Source organism: Salarias fasciatus, chromosome 4 (assembly GCF_902148845.1).
Source record: "Salarias fasciatus chromosome 4, fSalaFa1.1, whole genome shotgun sequence".
In the NCBI taxonomy this organism is placed as follows: domain Eukaryota; kingdom Metazoa; phylum Chordata; class Actinopteri; order Blenniiformes; family Blenniidae; genus Salarias; species Salarias fasciatus.
In genome coordinates, this window is record NC_043748.1 from 15,111,078 (window position 1) to 15,127,102 (window position 16,025).

Sequence of the window (16,025 nt, forward strand, 5' to 3'; positions counted from 1 at the left end):
ATGGCACACCTCTGCCATATAAAAAAAGGAGCTACAGTGCTGCTGTTGGCAGAAATCTGTGTGTGTGTGTGACCCCTGTCACTATTTTCAGGACGGACCGTGGATCATAAAGCAGAAGGGGAAGGTTGTAAAACTCACCTGTCCAAGTGAAAAGCAGCAATCTCAGCATTGTGCCTCTCAAAGTCAGAGAAATAGAAGAAGTCTGGAGGTGTTTCCTGCTCCCGGGTCTGCCTGGAAGACAGAAAACAAACATCACATCAGCGGGGTCGAATTGTGGTTATTTATCAGGAGAAAAACAAATGTGCATATATTGTTTTTATCATATTGAGTGCTGGTGTAATTTCTGTTGAGAATTACTAAAAATGGACACCGAAACATCTCACTGCAGCTCCTCACTTCTCTCCTGAGCCCTGACTCATCAGGGAAAGGAATGATCTTATAAACAATTGATGCTTCACATCAGATGAGTTTTAATTTTATTCACGCAGCCCTTCGATTCGAGACATTTCTGCTCCTGTCTCCGCAAATCTCCTCTGCTTTCATCAGATTTTGGTTTCCTGCGGCATGAAACTCATCGCAGCGTCTGCATCCCTTTCTAGGACAGAAGCTGACGCATGAGACCAAAGCCTGTGTGGACAAGGCAGCTAAAGGGAAGCTGGAAGAGGGTCTTATTCACAATCTGCACTCACAAACGCACACACACAAACACACACACATCCAGGAGATGTGAATCTCTGCCAGCCAAACCATGGATCTGAGTCAGAGAATGCTAGAAGCCTCTTTGTGTCTGCCTGTCTGTCTTTCCTTCTGAATGTCTGCTCACTTGTCTGCCAGCAGGATATAATCTCTCTACTTTGACTCGCTTCTTTTTCTTGTGCTGTCATCCACACACACATATGGACACATCTGACCTTCACATGTACTGTAACTACTTCTACACACACACAAACACACTGCCTAACTTATACAACTTCCATGCAGACTCTCTACACTCAAGCACTACTTATCATTTTGTTCTAACCTTAAACATGCCATCACCTCGAAACTAAATGATTTACATCATCCAGATTTTAAAATCCTTTCCTGGTTTCAATCAAGTTCCCATAACGCTTACAGATTTAGAAACCCACAATTTAAGCATAAAAAGGCAGCCCACGCATACACACAATCATGAATACTGCCACCCCCTTCTTCAGGGTGAAGTGGTGCATTATTTTCCACTCCTCTTCTCCTCTTTTTCTATTTCTTTGAGAAGCAGGTCCAGCGACAACAGAAAATGACCTGTCCCCCCGTTCTTCTACATGTCAGGGAAGCAGCCATTTACCCATAAATCAACTGCTGCCACTGTGATCCCTTCTACCCTACCCAGAGCGAGGAGGGGACTAATGGTGTTTTTATTTTCAGGATGCTGGGCGGGGAGGGATAAAAGATACTGTGTCGACAGAGACGGAGCTGAATAAACAGTAGCAGAGCCCTTGGTTGGTTTTAAAAGGTGACCTTTTGAGCCACTGCACCTGTGACGCACTTTTTTTTATTATTCAAAAGCTCAAAAGCAGCACGATAAAGGCGCCTTATCACAGCTAATCATGGCTGAGAACACACACACACACACACATACACACCCACACACAGACACACACACACACACACACACACACACACACACACACACACACACACACACACACAGACACACACAATGCTCGCTGTCTTTTACATGCTTTTTAGGAAATCTAAAGTCTGTTTTGTATCTGAACCAAATCCTTTGTCTTAAAGGTGCTGTAGGCAGGATTTTGCTAGTCAATGCTAATTTTTCTGTGTTTTCTTTGGATTAAATGTTAGAGTATCCATTGATATTCCTTTAGGAGTATAGTATAATTGCACTACCGTGAAGGCGCAGAGTTTCCATCTGTCTCTGTTCTGAGCTGAAAAGGAATCTCGACAGCTCCAGGTATCTTTGACCAATCAGAAGAGCCCATGAGGCTCTAACCGTGATTGGTCGAGTGGCGTTCGTCGCACGTTCTTGTGGGAGGGGCTTAACTTGCTTAAGAGCGTAATGTCAGAGAAAACAGGACAGGATTGGCTGTGCTGGGTTTCAAATCACCATCTTAGATGGGTCAAATCGCCATCTTGCTTAGGTAAACCTAAGCAAGATGGCGGAGATGCCGAATCCTGCCTACAGCACCTTTAAGTGATGAAGATGTAATTTGCCCCAAGTTTTCAGCCTGAAAACATCGTAAAACATCTCTCATAGACCCGGTTTGGCTTCCCTGATTGGATCTGTGGCAGAAACATGACTGATAGGCTTTACTGATCTGGTTGACACAGTCAGCTAGATGTGAAATGGAAGGTAATATCAGGGGAGTCGTTCCCCTGACTGTCGTCAATGACGCACACACACACACACACACACACACACACACACACACACACACACACACACACACACACACACACACACACACAGCTTCTTAAAATTTGACTTTGGGGAAAAAAACAATCACATAAACCTCACACCTCTTACCACACACATGCACACACAATACACAAATATTTGTGATGCAAACGCCCCCCCCCCCCCCAAACCCAAAAATCTCCTCTCAGGTGTGTTCGCGGCCTCCCTTTATCAGTTAATATTTGATGATAAAAAATGGTGGTGTGTGCTGGTGTGTGTGAGATGCAGCTGCACTGCTCGCCTGCGAGGACTCAGTTTGTGCTGATTTGGCAGTTTGACTGTGCTTTCATGAGCTTAGACCTGCACAGTGGAGGGTTATATTAAAGCAAGATGGCAGAGAGTAGGAGGGTGTTTTGGTGGGCAGCATAACAGCTGTGGCCATGGATCCATACACACACACTGCTCTTGTCTCTCTCTTGATCTCTCTCCCTCTCTCTCACTCACAACATAGACAAAGTCGAGAGAACACTGCATTGGCCTTAAAACACGTCTTTGGTTTTGTCTGCATCACAAACACACCTCGCTTTGTGTCTGTGATACACTGATTTTCGTCAATATAAGTGGCGACACACACACACACACCAAAAGGCAGAAGTATCATGTCGGTGGCAGAGAGAGGGCAGTAGAGACAAACTCACTGAGACAAAATCGATGCCTGAACATCCTCCAGGCTGCTTTTTAGAACTGAACCGATTAGAGAAAACAAGCAGCTTTTTCCTCATAAATACAGGAAAAAAATGAAGATAAAAAAAAGTATCCAGTTTGAATTTTGCCATGGAAATTGTTAAAGAGATGGAAACAATGACACCCTCACTATCATGCAAAAAAAAAGTATGTATATTACTATTATCAATTATGTATGCTGAAAGGGAACACTAGAACGCATTAAAAAAGTCTAATAATTCAAGTTTCAGTTTCTTTTGTAATTTGGTCGCGTCTACACAATTTCTTTTCTTAGAAAAACAAACTCATCTGCAAGGCCGCTTCCTGCTGCAGACTGCTATTAGGCTTCTGGGAAGCCCACGTCAACAACAACTTCATTAAGGAACAAAGGAGCCCTTTGAAAAGAAATCATTCAATTACACTAATAAGGTAATTTCCTCAATGTACAAACCACAGCATGATTTCAAGTTCAAGCTGCTCTGAGTATGAAAAAGAGCCAAAGTTGTCCATCAGTTGAAAACAATTAAACACAATATTTCTTTAAAAGACACGATAAAGGTGAAAACAATAGAGAACTGCGAAGACTGAAACTCTTCACTCTAGATGTCGAGATCAAGGAATTAGATGCAAGAAGCCCCAACAGCATTGCACTGATTCTTGAACCATGTGTATTCTGTCCCTTCCTGTCTTCTTGACACAGGGAACCATCAAAATAAGAAGTGTTTCTTTTGCTTTGTTAGCCATGTATCATCTGCAACAGTAGAAGAAAAACTGGACTTCAGGGTTACAAAACCTAAGGCCAATGGGCCAGAACCAACTTTAACATGGATTTTCTTGAGTAAAAGTAACTGCTCCTCTATATTTCTCACTGCTGACACGAGCTACACTAGCTTCCCTCTTGCTAATGTTAGAGGTTCAGTTTTAAACTGCTACAGTAAGGGTGGGCTGGTAAAAACATACCTGAAGGATTTGCTGAACCCTGAAATACAACATGATTCTGGAAAGCAGCACAGTTTCAAATTTCCAATTTTTAAGATTGTTTTTAGGTTCTGATGATAGGGCTTGCTTAAATGTCACATACTGAAAGAGGTTAGCAATAGTTTTAGTTTTGTCACTGTTTCTGTTTAAATAGTAAAACATGTAACACCTCTTACCTCTTTAAATTTATGTTTCCAAATATACTAGTTCATTCTGATCTCTCTATAGTTCCCCGTATCTTTTTTAGATAATGAAGCATGTTAAATTAGGATATGATGCTTTTGTACAAAAGTCTGAGCTTGTTTATCACTGAGATCCTATATATACGTGCAGTCAGCTAAACTTTATTGCACAAACTGTTCAAAGACCTATGAAAGGCAGCAGAGAAACCACTTAATATTCAACTAACATGAAGTGTTAAATGGTGCAATGGAGAGGGGGAAATTATCAAAATCATTTATTCCAAGTGATAGGCTATAATTATTGAGTGGATGTTTTGGCAGGTTAAATCATTTTGCTTGTAAGCCTTCAGCATTATTGGTTAGCTCAATATTATACATTAAAATTCAGCCTCTGAGTGTTTAACCATTTTATTCCTGGACATAATGCATTACGCACTCGTGAAGGTTGTCTGTCACTGAACGGTAGCACCACAGAAATCCTGGCGCCCGCTGTAAAGTCTATGTGTGTAAAATCTCTTTTCCTTTGCTTTGTGGATTTTTATTTTCTCGATATTGCAAATGCTCCAGGACTTATGGTTATGAGAAGCACACATATCCTGTCAGCAGCGACGGGATCGGGAGTAAAAGGATTAACCTTTCAGCTGATACAATTTCACTCAATTCAAGTCACATTGCCGGAGTGTATTGAAGGTCCAAGAGGTTAAATAATTTTGATTACAACTGAAGTGTACACTCCCACTGACCTATAGCGCTGTAATGACTAATCTGGATTCTGATCCGACGCAGAGAGAAGCAGACAGACAGCGAGTCCACAGGAGATCTGCTATCTATTGGAAATCCTGAGCAGATTTGATCCCCCCACTGGGAGGCTTATTTGTCTCTGTCACGGTCTTTTGTCTCGTACAGTATGTGGGGGGTAGATGACTGAAAAGGCGGCGCAATGTAATTAAGTCATTCAGTCATGTTCAAAGACAGGCCCGCCATACAGCTTCAGCAACCTAAAGAAAGGTTTTCAGAGAGAATTAAGGGATCTGTGCTCTGTTGGGACAATTTAAATGATATTACAATGACTTTAAGTACATTATTATATAATGCATGTATTGAAACGGCACACAAAATGAGACAATGCAGAGATGGTAGATTTTATCTCTGTTGTAGTGATGCCTCGTGCCAATACATATCGGTGTTTTTATTCCACCTTTATTTGGTGTCTCATTTGTAAGGGACATGTATTTATATGATGAGCAGAAGAGCTGTAGATATTGCTTGAATTTACGTTTCCTTAATTTTTGTGTTTAGTTTATTAAGTGATTAATTTCAGTTTCTGGTGCTCCTCCTCACATTACATACGCACGCACCTAATTTCTGAGTTTCTTCATTTTCCGTTTCCCTGCCCCCTGTTTTCTTCTTTTCTTTCTTTTTTTTTTTTTTAGCCTCGGTATTTTTCACATGATGCAAAACAAAGTCAACAGCTTCACACTTCATAAACAAATTTCACCAAGGCGAGATGCTTCCTGCCTCTCCACATGAGTAAACAGTAGTGCCGTTTATTCACTGGAGAAACAGTCCAGAGGGGGAAAAAAAAAAAAAAAATATTATCGGATGAGGGTTTTTGAAAAACACAAGTGATTAGCGTGGTAGATTCAGGACACTTATGGGTAAATGGCACCTTGTGGAGTACTCACAAAAACCTCTCAAGGTGACAGGCAGGTGGAGGGACTGAGGACCGGATAAAAGATTGGGAGATTAAACCTCTTCAGTCTGCTGATTTGTGTCAGAGAGTGCTTGTCTGTCAGCAGCACTACATGCAGAAGTATCAGAGGGATGCTGTCGAGGCCGGTGTGTGTGTGTAGGCATGTGTGTGTATACACAAACAGCCGCTCGCTGCGTGGGTATATATACATTTTCTGTGCATTCCTGGCACAGTGTCTGCCTATTTCTCTTCATTTTCTTCCAACAGCGGTATCAGAGAGGGATCTAAGAATCGGTCCAGGGCCCCAAGGTGGCTGTCTAGATTGAATTTCAAATCGATGTTACACAAGTTGTGTTCTAGCCTCAGCTATTTTCAACACGCGGGGCGAGACACTGCCAGGAGGGAAAGGCAAGTCATCTGCATGTGTGGGAAGAAGTATGGGCGATATTATCACAAGGGTGCTCCAGAAGAGACCCGACATGAAGCAGACAGATGATGGCCTCGGTCAGAGCTTTCATTTAAGTTATTAGAGATGCATGAAGTGCGAGAGGTGGGAGTCAGTGGGGGATAAGTATGGTGCAGTATGTAAGTTTGGATGTGCAAATAATGTATGCATTGATCATTTTTCATCACAGCAGTGTGCACAAGTGGAGCATGCTGCGTTATTGATCGAGAAAAAAATCAGAAGACACATTAAGGCAAGTTAAACAATAAAGTGTTTAAAGTGCATTACAGACATGGACTTCTCAAGTAATCCGCTTCCTCCTACCTTTTTTACCGCTGCTTCCTGTCAAGGTAAATGTCAATATGCATTACAATTCTCTGCACTCTGCAAATATGCGAGTCATGTGACTCCTGTTCTTATTACCTGCCCGTCCCTGCGTGTGCACGTGCCAGTGAACACGCGTCAGGGAAATTAAAGGCTGTACCGCGTGCCGCTGATCTAAAAGATCCAGCAGGAGACTTCAAATGCAGGATATAGAGAAAAACTATTGTGTGTATTAGTTTTTGAATTTTTGATCGACGTTCAGTTACACTGGCTTATATATAAAAAAGTTATAGTTATGGTACTGCCATGAAAGACAGCTCTGCTATCAAACAATGCAACAGCCACAGGGGTTTATATTTGAAGGTTATGATGGCAGTATTTTACCAGTCTAGAAACTGGGACTGTACAGTATTTGGCCCCAAATGTATCTGAAACCCCTGATTTAAAGTTATGCAACCTATTACATAAAATTCAATGATCTCCTTTGGTTTATCTCATGTTTTCTTTGCCAGTTTTCCTCTGCTGCTCTCCTTTTCATAGTTGTCTGACCTTCTGTCAATAATAGAAGCTGCAAGCAGAGACCCAGCCCTTGAATTCGGAATCTAAATGTACAACTTTGAGGGAAGCTCCATCGCTGTGGGCTAGGTCACTATCTGTGACCACCAGAACTCCCTGGCAGCCCTTGAGATAGATGACAGAAAGCCCTCAGAACCCATGTAAATTGAGTCTGCGAGTGTGTGTGTGTGTGCATGAGCTCGAGCCATGACAGAGAGAGAGAGAGAAAGAGAGAGAGAGTTCCTATCCAGCTGTCTCATCTGGCCAGATGGCTGCAAGTCCCTGTCTGTATGTGTCAGGGATCAGGCCATGGCTTATAGGTCTGCAAAGCCCTGCTGCTCTCCAACTACCCTCTGTGTTTGCGGTTTAACAAGGAAGACTAGACGCGGGAGTGCAAGTGAAACACAAAACACTGCACGGCTACAGAAAGACGGGGATCGGCGAGAACATGAGCGCTCGGCTTCCACGTATAAATGAATGAGCAGAAGAGGTCTTTACAGAATTTGACTGTCAATGATTTAAAACCTTTTAATGCCCCGAGGAGGGCCGGTGCGCACATAATACAGACACATTAAGAACATTAACAACACGGTTCTTCATAAATATATAATGAGTTTTAATGCCGTGCCTGTTGGTAATTTCTCTTCTAATTTTAGATAAGCGGTTTGCTTGAGAGGCACGTTTTTCACTCTGAAGGATTCTGGCAGTTGTTGTGGAAACACATTTTCATGTATAGGAAGTCGTTCAGTGATGGTGAATGTAATGATAATTATATAAAACTCAATTACTATTCACACATCTTTAATTAAAAAGATAAACTGTCAGACGAAAGAGTTACTTTAAAGCGCCACTTTTGCGCTGTAAAGCGTTTCACACGGATCTAAAGTCAACTTCAGAGTCTGTGGCATCAGTCATAATGTAGATTTACTGTAAGTCATGCTGTGTGAGAGGGTGGATCTCATAAAATCTCCAGCTGTGACTCCGAGAGTGCGTTGAAGATTTGCAGCAGCGCAATATTCATAGAGAGAAATAAAAGAATAAAGGGCAGAGAGTCATCGGAATCACTTAGACGAAGCTTTGTAAGTTCTACATCCCGCAGATTGTTTACCCCGAACTACATTCAGAAATAACTCAAGCTGTGTTGGACCACTGCTGTGGAGGACGGACAGAACGAGAAAAAATGAAAACTCTTCTCCTTCGCCGAAGCAATGTGAAGCTCAAATCTGCATGTATAGCACATTTTTAAGTGGATAGTAGCTTTATATAATTTGTTTTTCTGGTCCAAGTTCTGTCGGACGCCGTCGTCCAGGCTGAACTTCACGCTGCGGATTGGCTCAGAGCAGATTATGCAGAGTGGATCAAAACGTTCAACTTCGCGACCTCTGGAAATAAAAAGCACATTTCCACTCTTTCTTGTTGATTCAATTGGCTAAATGTTCATGCATCTCTTGTTTTGTGCCAAATAATACTCAAATACTTCCATTATTTTCTGTAAAATGGTGTCAAATGTCTGATGACTCATCCTGCGCTGGAGGGCGTTTCCTCATTCTGACCATTGAGGTGCATATGCAGCACCGACATAAAAGCAGTGTAATGGCTGTGGAAACCGGCACCTGCAAATGTCAATAGCACCAGAAATCGAGTAAATACATGACTAAACAGACATTCACTTATTTTAAACAGCTTTTAATTAACTGAGCTTCATGTTTCTGGGGGCTTCAGAAATGTTTGAGGGGAAAGCGCAGGTTGAACAAATCACAGTGAAGTGAATTTGGCAAACGACTTTTAGAATTTAAAGCACATTGTGTCCTCACGCCAGCTCGGTTATAAGATTTTTTTTTTTTTTAGTTACATTCAGCAAATCTTGAGCTCCATAGATCAATAAATCGATCCCTGCAGCAGCTATTTGAATCCCTGCATTTTTATCTCAGTGTTGACTCGGCTTCATACTTGGCATTTTTTTGGGAAATAAGTGTTTTTTTTTTTCTATCTGCACTCCTACCGTTCAGTGTGTGAGCAGCTTAGCAGGATGTCAACCCTCTACCAACAGCAACACTGGCTACTGATATCACATATTTACTGAAAGCGTCAATCACATAAACTTATACAGAATCAAATTTAACTCCGACACACTTTCAGGTGGTCTTAAACAAGCGCCGCGCAGGTAGGATGAAACACCGTGAAGTCAATTTGGTTAATGACTTGGCATTGTGTCTTAAGATCTTTCAAAAATCAACAAATCCTGACCGACAGGGAGGGGAGGATTGCGCAGCGATCAATAAATCACCCCATGCAGCAGTTATTTGGATCTCCATTTCTGGATCTTTCTCTGCTCCACATTACTCCTGGCACTATTTCTGAAATAGCATGGGTTTTTTTTTTTCTTTCTTTTTTTTTTTTTCTTTTGCTGGCCCTAATTGACTGGCATAACATATTCAGCCTTGTTCCCCAGGGCTTGACGCTCCATCGCACACAGTGTTTAAAAACCTTAAATCACTGTGAAGAACTGATGCAAAGCTGCAGAATTATATTTGGGTGTTTCTGGGATCTCTTCCCCACAATCATCTTAACGGGATCCCTGGAGTTGTAAGCACACTTGGAATAAGTGTGAAAGAGCTGAAAATGTCAGTTTCACTCTGCGAGTTGGTTCATAAAACCATATTTTGGTGAATGTGTTTTCCATACAAAAATGTGTGTGTGTGTGTGTGTGTGTGTTTGTGCTTGTTATTTGATAAGTGTATTCACTGGTGGCGCTCAATGAGAAGTGCTACCAAACGGCAGCTCTCTGATATCAATAGAATAATTGTTTGATGACTCAACTGCTTTTTTTCAATTACATTTCACTCACTCAGAATAATCACATCAGCAGCCCGGGTACAGTTTTGTGATATTACAGCAGCTCAACACGCTGTTTGAAAAATGTTTGAAAAACCACTCATTTCGAAACATAAAATGGTCACATACTTCTTTGGAAAAGATGTGTGTCATTTTGCATTATAGTGTTTTTACTCCTTGGCAACGCAGACATTTTTTCACACAAAGAATAAAACATTATTCTTCAAACTTTTTTGACTCGAACTTTATTGGGATTTTATTTTTTGATGGAAAATCATGACAAAAACTTTGAGAAAGTGCTTAATGTGATCTAAAAAGTCAAAAGAGAAAAAAGAAAATAAGAAAAAAGAAGAACGGTAAAAAGTTAAATGAAATAAAAGCAAAGGAAAAGGAAGACGAGAAAAAAGGTGACAAAAGTGTTAAGGAAAAAAGAAAAGAGGGAAAATTTGAAAAAGAAAGAAGAAGAAAAAGAAAAAAGTAGTGAAAACATCACAGTGTGGTTTTTCCAGAGTATGACGAGCACCAATGAAAAGTTAACATACCAGACAGAATACTAATTAACGGGTTTTTATTGCATCAGAAAACCAAAATAAATGCTAAATAAAGGAACGGGTGTAATTTCAGAGCCTTAATGAAAATGGTTTGTAATTCAGTTTGTGAGGCTTGATGATTTTCAAATAATTTGCCATCTTCTAAAACAATCTACCAGAGACAAACTTGGCCTAAAATATTTTCCAGTGGTACTCAGACATAATTTGGCTTTTCTCCTTGAGTTGCGCTGTGAGAATTGTGTTTAATCTATTCTGAAATGAAAAGAAAAGCGAAATTAGATTTGCACTCGCACAAGCCAAATCTCTTTCCCCCCATTTTCTATCATTTCTTTACTTTGTTTATCTGAGTAATAAAAAGATTAAAGTTCCGAACATCTGTGCATCCTTTTTGCAGGAGAATTAAACACATGTGATGTTTTATTTCTGGTGCATTTTTAATTCTCTTGTAGAAATTCATGAAAGGAAAACACACTCATAACCGAATGGCTGCAGTTCTCCCCTGCATGTCTGTTTAATAAACACTGCTGTGGATCAAAAAATAGCAACACAAGGACAGAAAAGAATGATTAAATAAATGTAGGTTTTGAAGGAGCAGCATGACTGTCATTATAGGGTCATATACTGCAATAATAATGGCTGTTCTCTTCTATGCAATGTACAGTATGTTGTGTGTGTGTGTGTGTGTGTGTGTGTGTGTGTGTGTGTGTGTGTGTGTGTGTGTGTGTGTGTGTGTGTGTGTGTGTGTGTGTATTCACTAAGGGGATTATATACTCAAAAGCATGGAACAGGTCTTAATGCTTAGTTACCTTTGGTTTTGTCTCTCTCTCTCTCTCTCTCTCTCTCTCTCTCTCTCTCTCTCTCTGTCTTCCTCTCTTTCTCTCGCGCCATCATCCACAACAAACGCACGTCGGTTTATCCTCAACAATCAGGAATGTTTCACCAACACGGAGCCACACTTGGTCCTATTTACATATCCATCCACAGTGGATTAACTGTTTTCAATAGCACAAGTCTGAGGCAATCCTTCACAGGGCGCGCGATTCATGACAGGCTTTGCACAGAATATGAACCATGAATTATGCAGAACATACACAAACATCAAGAGTATTCCTGGGTCAACAGAGATTAGATGTCAAAAAGCACAGGCTTGGGGACGTTGAGAACAATAAGCTTCAAAAAGTTCAAAAGTGCCCGAGCACGTTTGCGCCGCGGAGTGTGTTCCGTCTCCCGCAGCTTTCCTCACTGCCGTTCCAGCGTAAGCGAGGCACACTGTACACTGAGCCCCACCTGTTCTGAAAACGCATGCCACATACTGACAACTATACCAAACTGTGTCGAGCCGTCTGCCACATAATGATTTATACACAGATTTACTGGGAGCGTCACAGCGTCGTGGATAACTCTCTTTCTTCACGGCCAATTTTCCACAAAGAGCCACAAAAGTGAATTCTCGCTGACGGGGGAGACACAAATACACACAGGGGAGGTCGGTCTGCCCCAGCAGGAAATTCCTCCAGAAATCCTCGGCCAGTTGTTTCCATCCCTCACGGTTTCAAAAACTGTGACAGATGCACGGAGGCGGGAATGAGAGGAATGTTTCAACGAACCAGAAAGCGACATGTGAACCTAACGTTGTGGGAAACAGTGAAATATGGCTTTCACCTTGACACTTCTGGTCTTACAGAAGCAGCAAAACATCAGCAGACTCTGCAAAAAAAACAACAACCTTACTTTCATAATGAAAACAAACTAGGTAGCTCGCAGCCTTTTGGGATCAATGAGGATTTTAGGAGCTTTCTCTGTATTTGTGCACGCGCAGGTTTTTGTTTACGCCGGCAACACAAAATCAATGAGTATTACCACAAGTCTTCATCTCCCAGGGACTGAGTAACAAGCCCTGGTATTCAGCATGACAAGTAAGCTGAAGCTGATGAGAGGAGGGAGAGAAATCCTGGTCTGAGTATGTCAGCGAGGTGCTGAATCTGCAGGGTTAGCACAAAATAGTCTCTTTTCTCAGCCTGAGGAGGATTTGGGGGAAAGATTTAGAGACTAGCTACACTTAAGGATTTCTCCTCCGAGTCTGATATTTTTTCTAATTTTCCTCTGCATTTCAATGCTCTCTGAGGTTGTGTGCAGTGTGTTAAGTTTGAACATGCGGTTTAATTCTGCATAGCAGCTACATATTTGGAGGATGGGTACTTTATTTTCCCAATTGCAAAAAAAATGAGGTTATAAAAATCAAAAAGGAGATCTCAGAAAAAAATATTGTCATGTTCGCTCTTGCTTTGGATAAAGTTCTGAGCAGATGACCCGACCAGAACGAGTGCAGAGAAAGAGGAACTGAAGTACCTGCCCAAACCCCATAAATCATCCATTTTTCAGTGGAGAACCTTTCCTGGGACACTCTGCGAACAGGCCCCTCCTCCAAAGAAGCCTCTGGCACAAACCATTAAGAATTTATTTGATTATCACTAAGTAGCTGCAGAACAGCAAACTGAGAAAATTATGTTAAATCCTGCAAAACATGAATGTTTTAGGCCCATTGCCCCAATACAGGCGTGTGCAAATGGTACACACACACACATACACACACACACACACACCTCTCTGGGCGGGGACAGGGAGTGTGTATGCTTGGCTTGAGCCAGGAGAAGTTAATTGGATTGTGTAAGCATTTGGGATGTCCATTATCTGTGCCCATCTGTGGGGGTGAATATCTTGAGATGTCTCATCCAAAACAATCCCATTATCCTGACCCAAAGATAACACACACTCACACACACACACACACACACACACACACACACACACACACACACACACACACACACACACACACACGCACACACACATGCATGCACACACAGACTGTATGAAGCCGTGTTTAATATCACCTGCTGCAGCTGCAGATATTTCCCTGTCCTCTCCAACCTTCACCAGGCTGAGTCAGGCATGGATGACCTTCAAAGATTATTCCAGTTTATTTTCAACCTGACGCATTATTGCTCAGGCCAACTCTGAAGTCTTAGAAACACAGAGATAAAAAAAAAAAATAAAATAAAATAAACATGCAGTGGTGGATGTCTGACCTTTTACCAAGAAAAGGAATTTTCTGATTTTGAATCTGACAATACAGGAATGAGGAATGCAGGAGCTGTAGGGTGTGTAAGGGACATTAAACATAAAGAAACTAGAGCTGGATCACTGGAAATTAATGCTACAACATGAGACGTGTTTTGTTTGCCTCCTGCTGAGTAAAGTAAACGGGGTTAACCCTGAAGGTACCCTCTGGTTTAGATCTTCAGAGGAACATGAAATCTTATGAAAACTGAAGGTGTGATTTGATGATTGACATTAAATGAGGATTTCTGTGAATTGTGGAACCGGTTTACTCGACGATGATCTGCTGGAACCTGCATTGCTTTAGTGTTCTTTTGCTCGTGCAGCGATGGGATGGAGCACTGAGACCCCGCCAGCTCACAACTGTAGTATTGAGAGTGATCTTGAACACATCCCTGATATTCCATATTCATGAAGGCAAATGCACAAGATGGACATTGTGTGTCCATCGTATTTTGCCCTTTTGTCAGAGTAACGGAGGCTTCACCGCTCAACCATGACTGGAAGGATCTGCCGTTAAACCCCTTGGCACCACATATCACAGAACACTTTCAGAGGATGTTTTCACAGCAAAAGAGGAACCATATTAGACAGTTACTGTTTGTAATTAAACAACACTATTATTAAAACATTCTTTGTCATGTGTACTCAAACGCATCTCCATCATGCTGCTTTTCTTTGATTCCCATTTGCTTGTCTTCCTTAATTTCCTTCATTCCTGAAGGACGGTGCGGCTGCTGGCCTCTCATTCCCTTCTCCATCTGTGTGCACTTAAACTGAACACGAGGACACCAAAAAAAACCCGTCACATGCACACACTGTATGCAGCAGGGACACAGAAACATTATGGCTCTTTATTTTTTGACTGTCTCTGGAGATCTTAATCTATAACAGTCCCAAAAGGTTGGAAGAAGTTGGTATTATTTCCCTAATTAGTCCAATGTGAGGCTTTTTAAAAATGCCATATTCTAGCAGAGCATGACTGATGACCACCTAGCATTTCTTTAAGCCATGCACTCTATTTTCTTTCAGTTCCCTAATGAATGTGTTTATTAATTACCCGAGGAACTCTGGGGCAGTTGCAACAACCTGCTCTGTTTGGTGCCCAAAGTGACGGGACTCCAGCAGTTCATCCGTCACTCCGCGCGGCTCAGAGGGGAGAACAGAGCGGCTTCGGCTGCCTGTCAGTTATTTTCGCCGCTGCTTTTCTTCGCGGTCCCAAAATGGATTGCACGCCACAAAGTGAAACCTAACTACATAAAACTCAAAACTTTGATACCTCCACCAAAAGAAAGCAATCAAAGGAGCCTATCTAGAAAGCTATTTTGTGGGCGAGGCCCCCAGATCGAGAAAAGAGCGTTGGCGCTTTGTTTCTCCCGCTGCTGAACTTTTCTATTTCGACCTGTCAACGGTCTTGTTGTGTTCGGTGGTTTGTGGTCAGATGCCGTTTCCTAAATAGAAACCATCTATCAGGGGCTAAGTGGTGGCTGAGAGATGTCATTGTGGTCATGAGTGGGTGACGGCGGCAAAGCAGGAAGTGGTAAAAAGGCCTGGAAAAGCTGTTCAGAGGGTTGCATTTATCCTTGTGTAAGACCGAAGATGGCTGGAACCGGTCCAGGGCGCTTTGTGGATAAACACAGTTGATTGGTATCTGAAAAGAGCGAAGGCGGAGACTTCGCACTTAAACAAGAAATTCATCGTTAAAACATTTCTGCACATGAACTCTGAACACAGCCCCTCCAGGGAAACCACAGATTACAGTGGAAACCTTTAATTCTCAAGCATTATACATACTGTGATCGATGGCACTATTTCTTTACTCCTGTTTCCGACTGTGGGTCTAAAAATAGAAACTTCAGTGTTTTTCATCTTAAAATGATGGACTGCGTGAAAAATTATTCATTCAAACGATTCATCCTTGAATCTCAGTGAAAAAAGCTGAAAGATTTTCCTTTCAGTGTGATGGATGTGAACCTGTTTGCATGATCAAGAAAAAAAAATCATCATAATACTAAGTGCAGTAATATGATTTCATGGATTTGCACAAAGTGCAGGGGAATCTTAGTTTAAGGGTATTATTGGAAATCTTTCAAAGCACATCCACGCAAAGTGACCTAAAATTCATACTTTCTATTTTACCCCATAACGTACATCACAATATGCTGCCACTCAATAATTTCAATAATTTAATTCAGAAATTGAAAAAACAGCCTCATATTGTTGC

At 41.6% G+C, this 16,025-nt stretch overlaps 1 protein-coding gene across 1 annotated transcript in view; it reads right to left on the reverse strand.

The window, feature by feature from the left end:
* fam20ca (FAM20C golgi associated secretory pathway kinase a) overlaps positions 1 to 16,025 on the reverse strand; it is a 36,937-nt gene that overhangs the window by 6,346 nt on the left and 14,566 nt on the right. Inside the window, exon 4 of the mRNA XM_030088692.1 lies at positions 139 to 231. Within this exon, the coding sequence (XP_029944552.1) occupies positions 139 to 231 (93 nt within the window). The remainder of the gene's footprint in view (positions 1 to 138; positions 232 to 16,025) is intronic.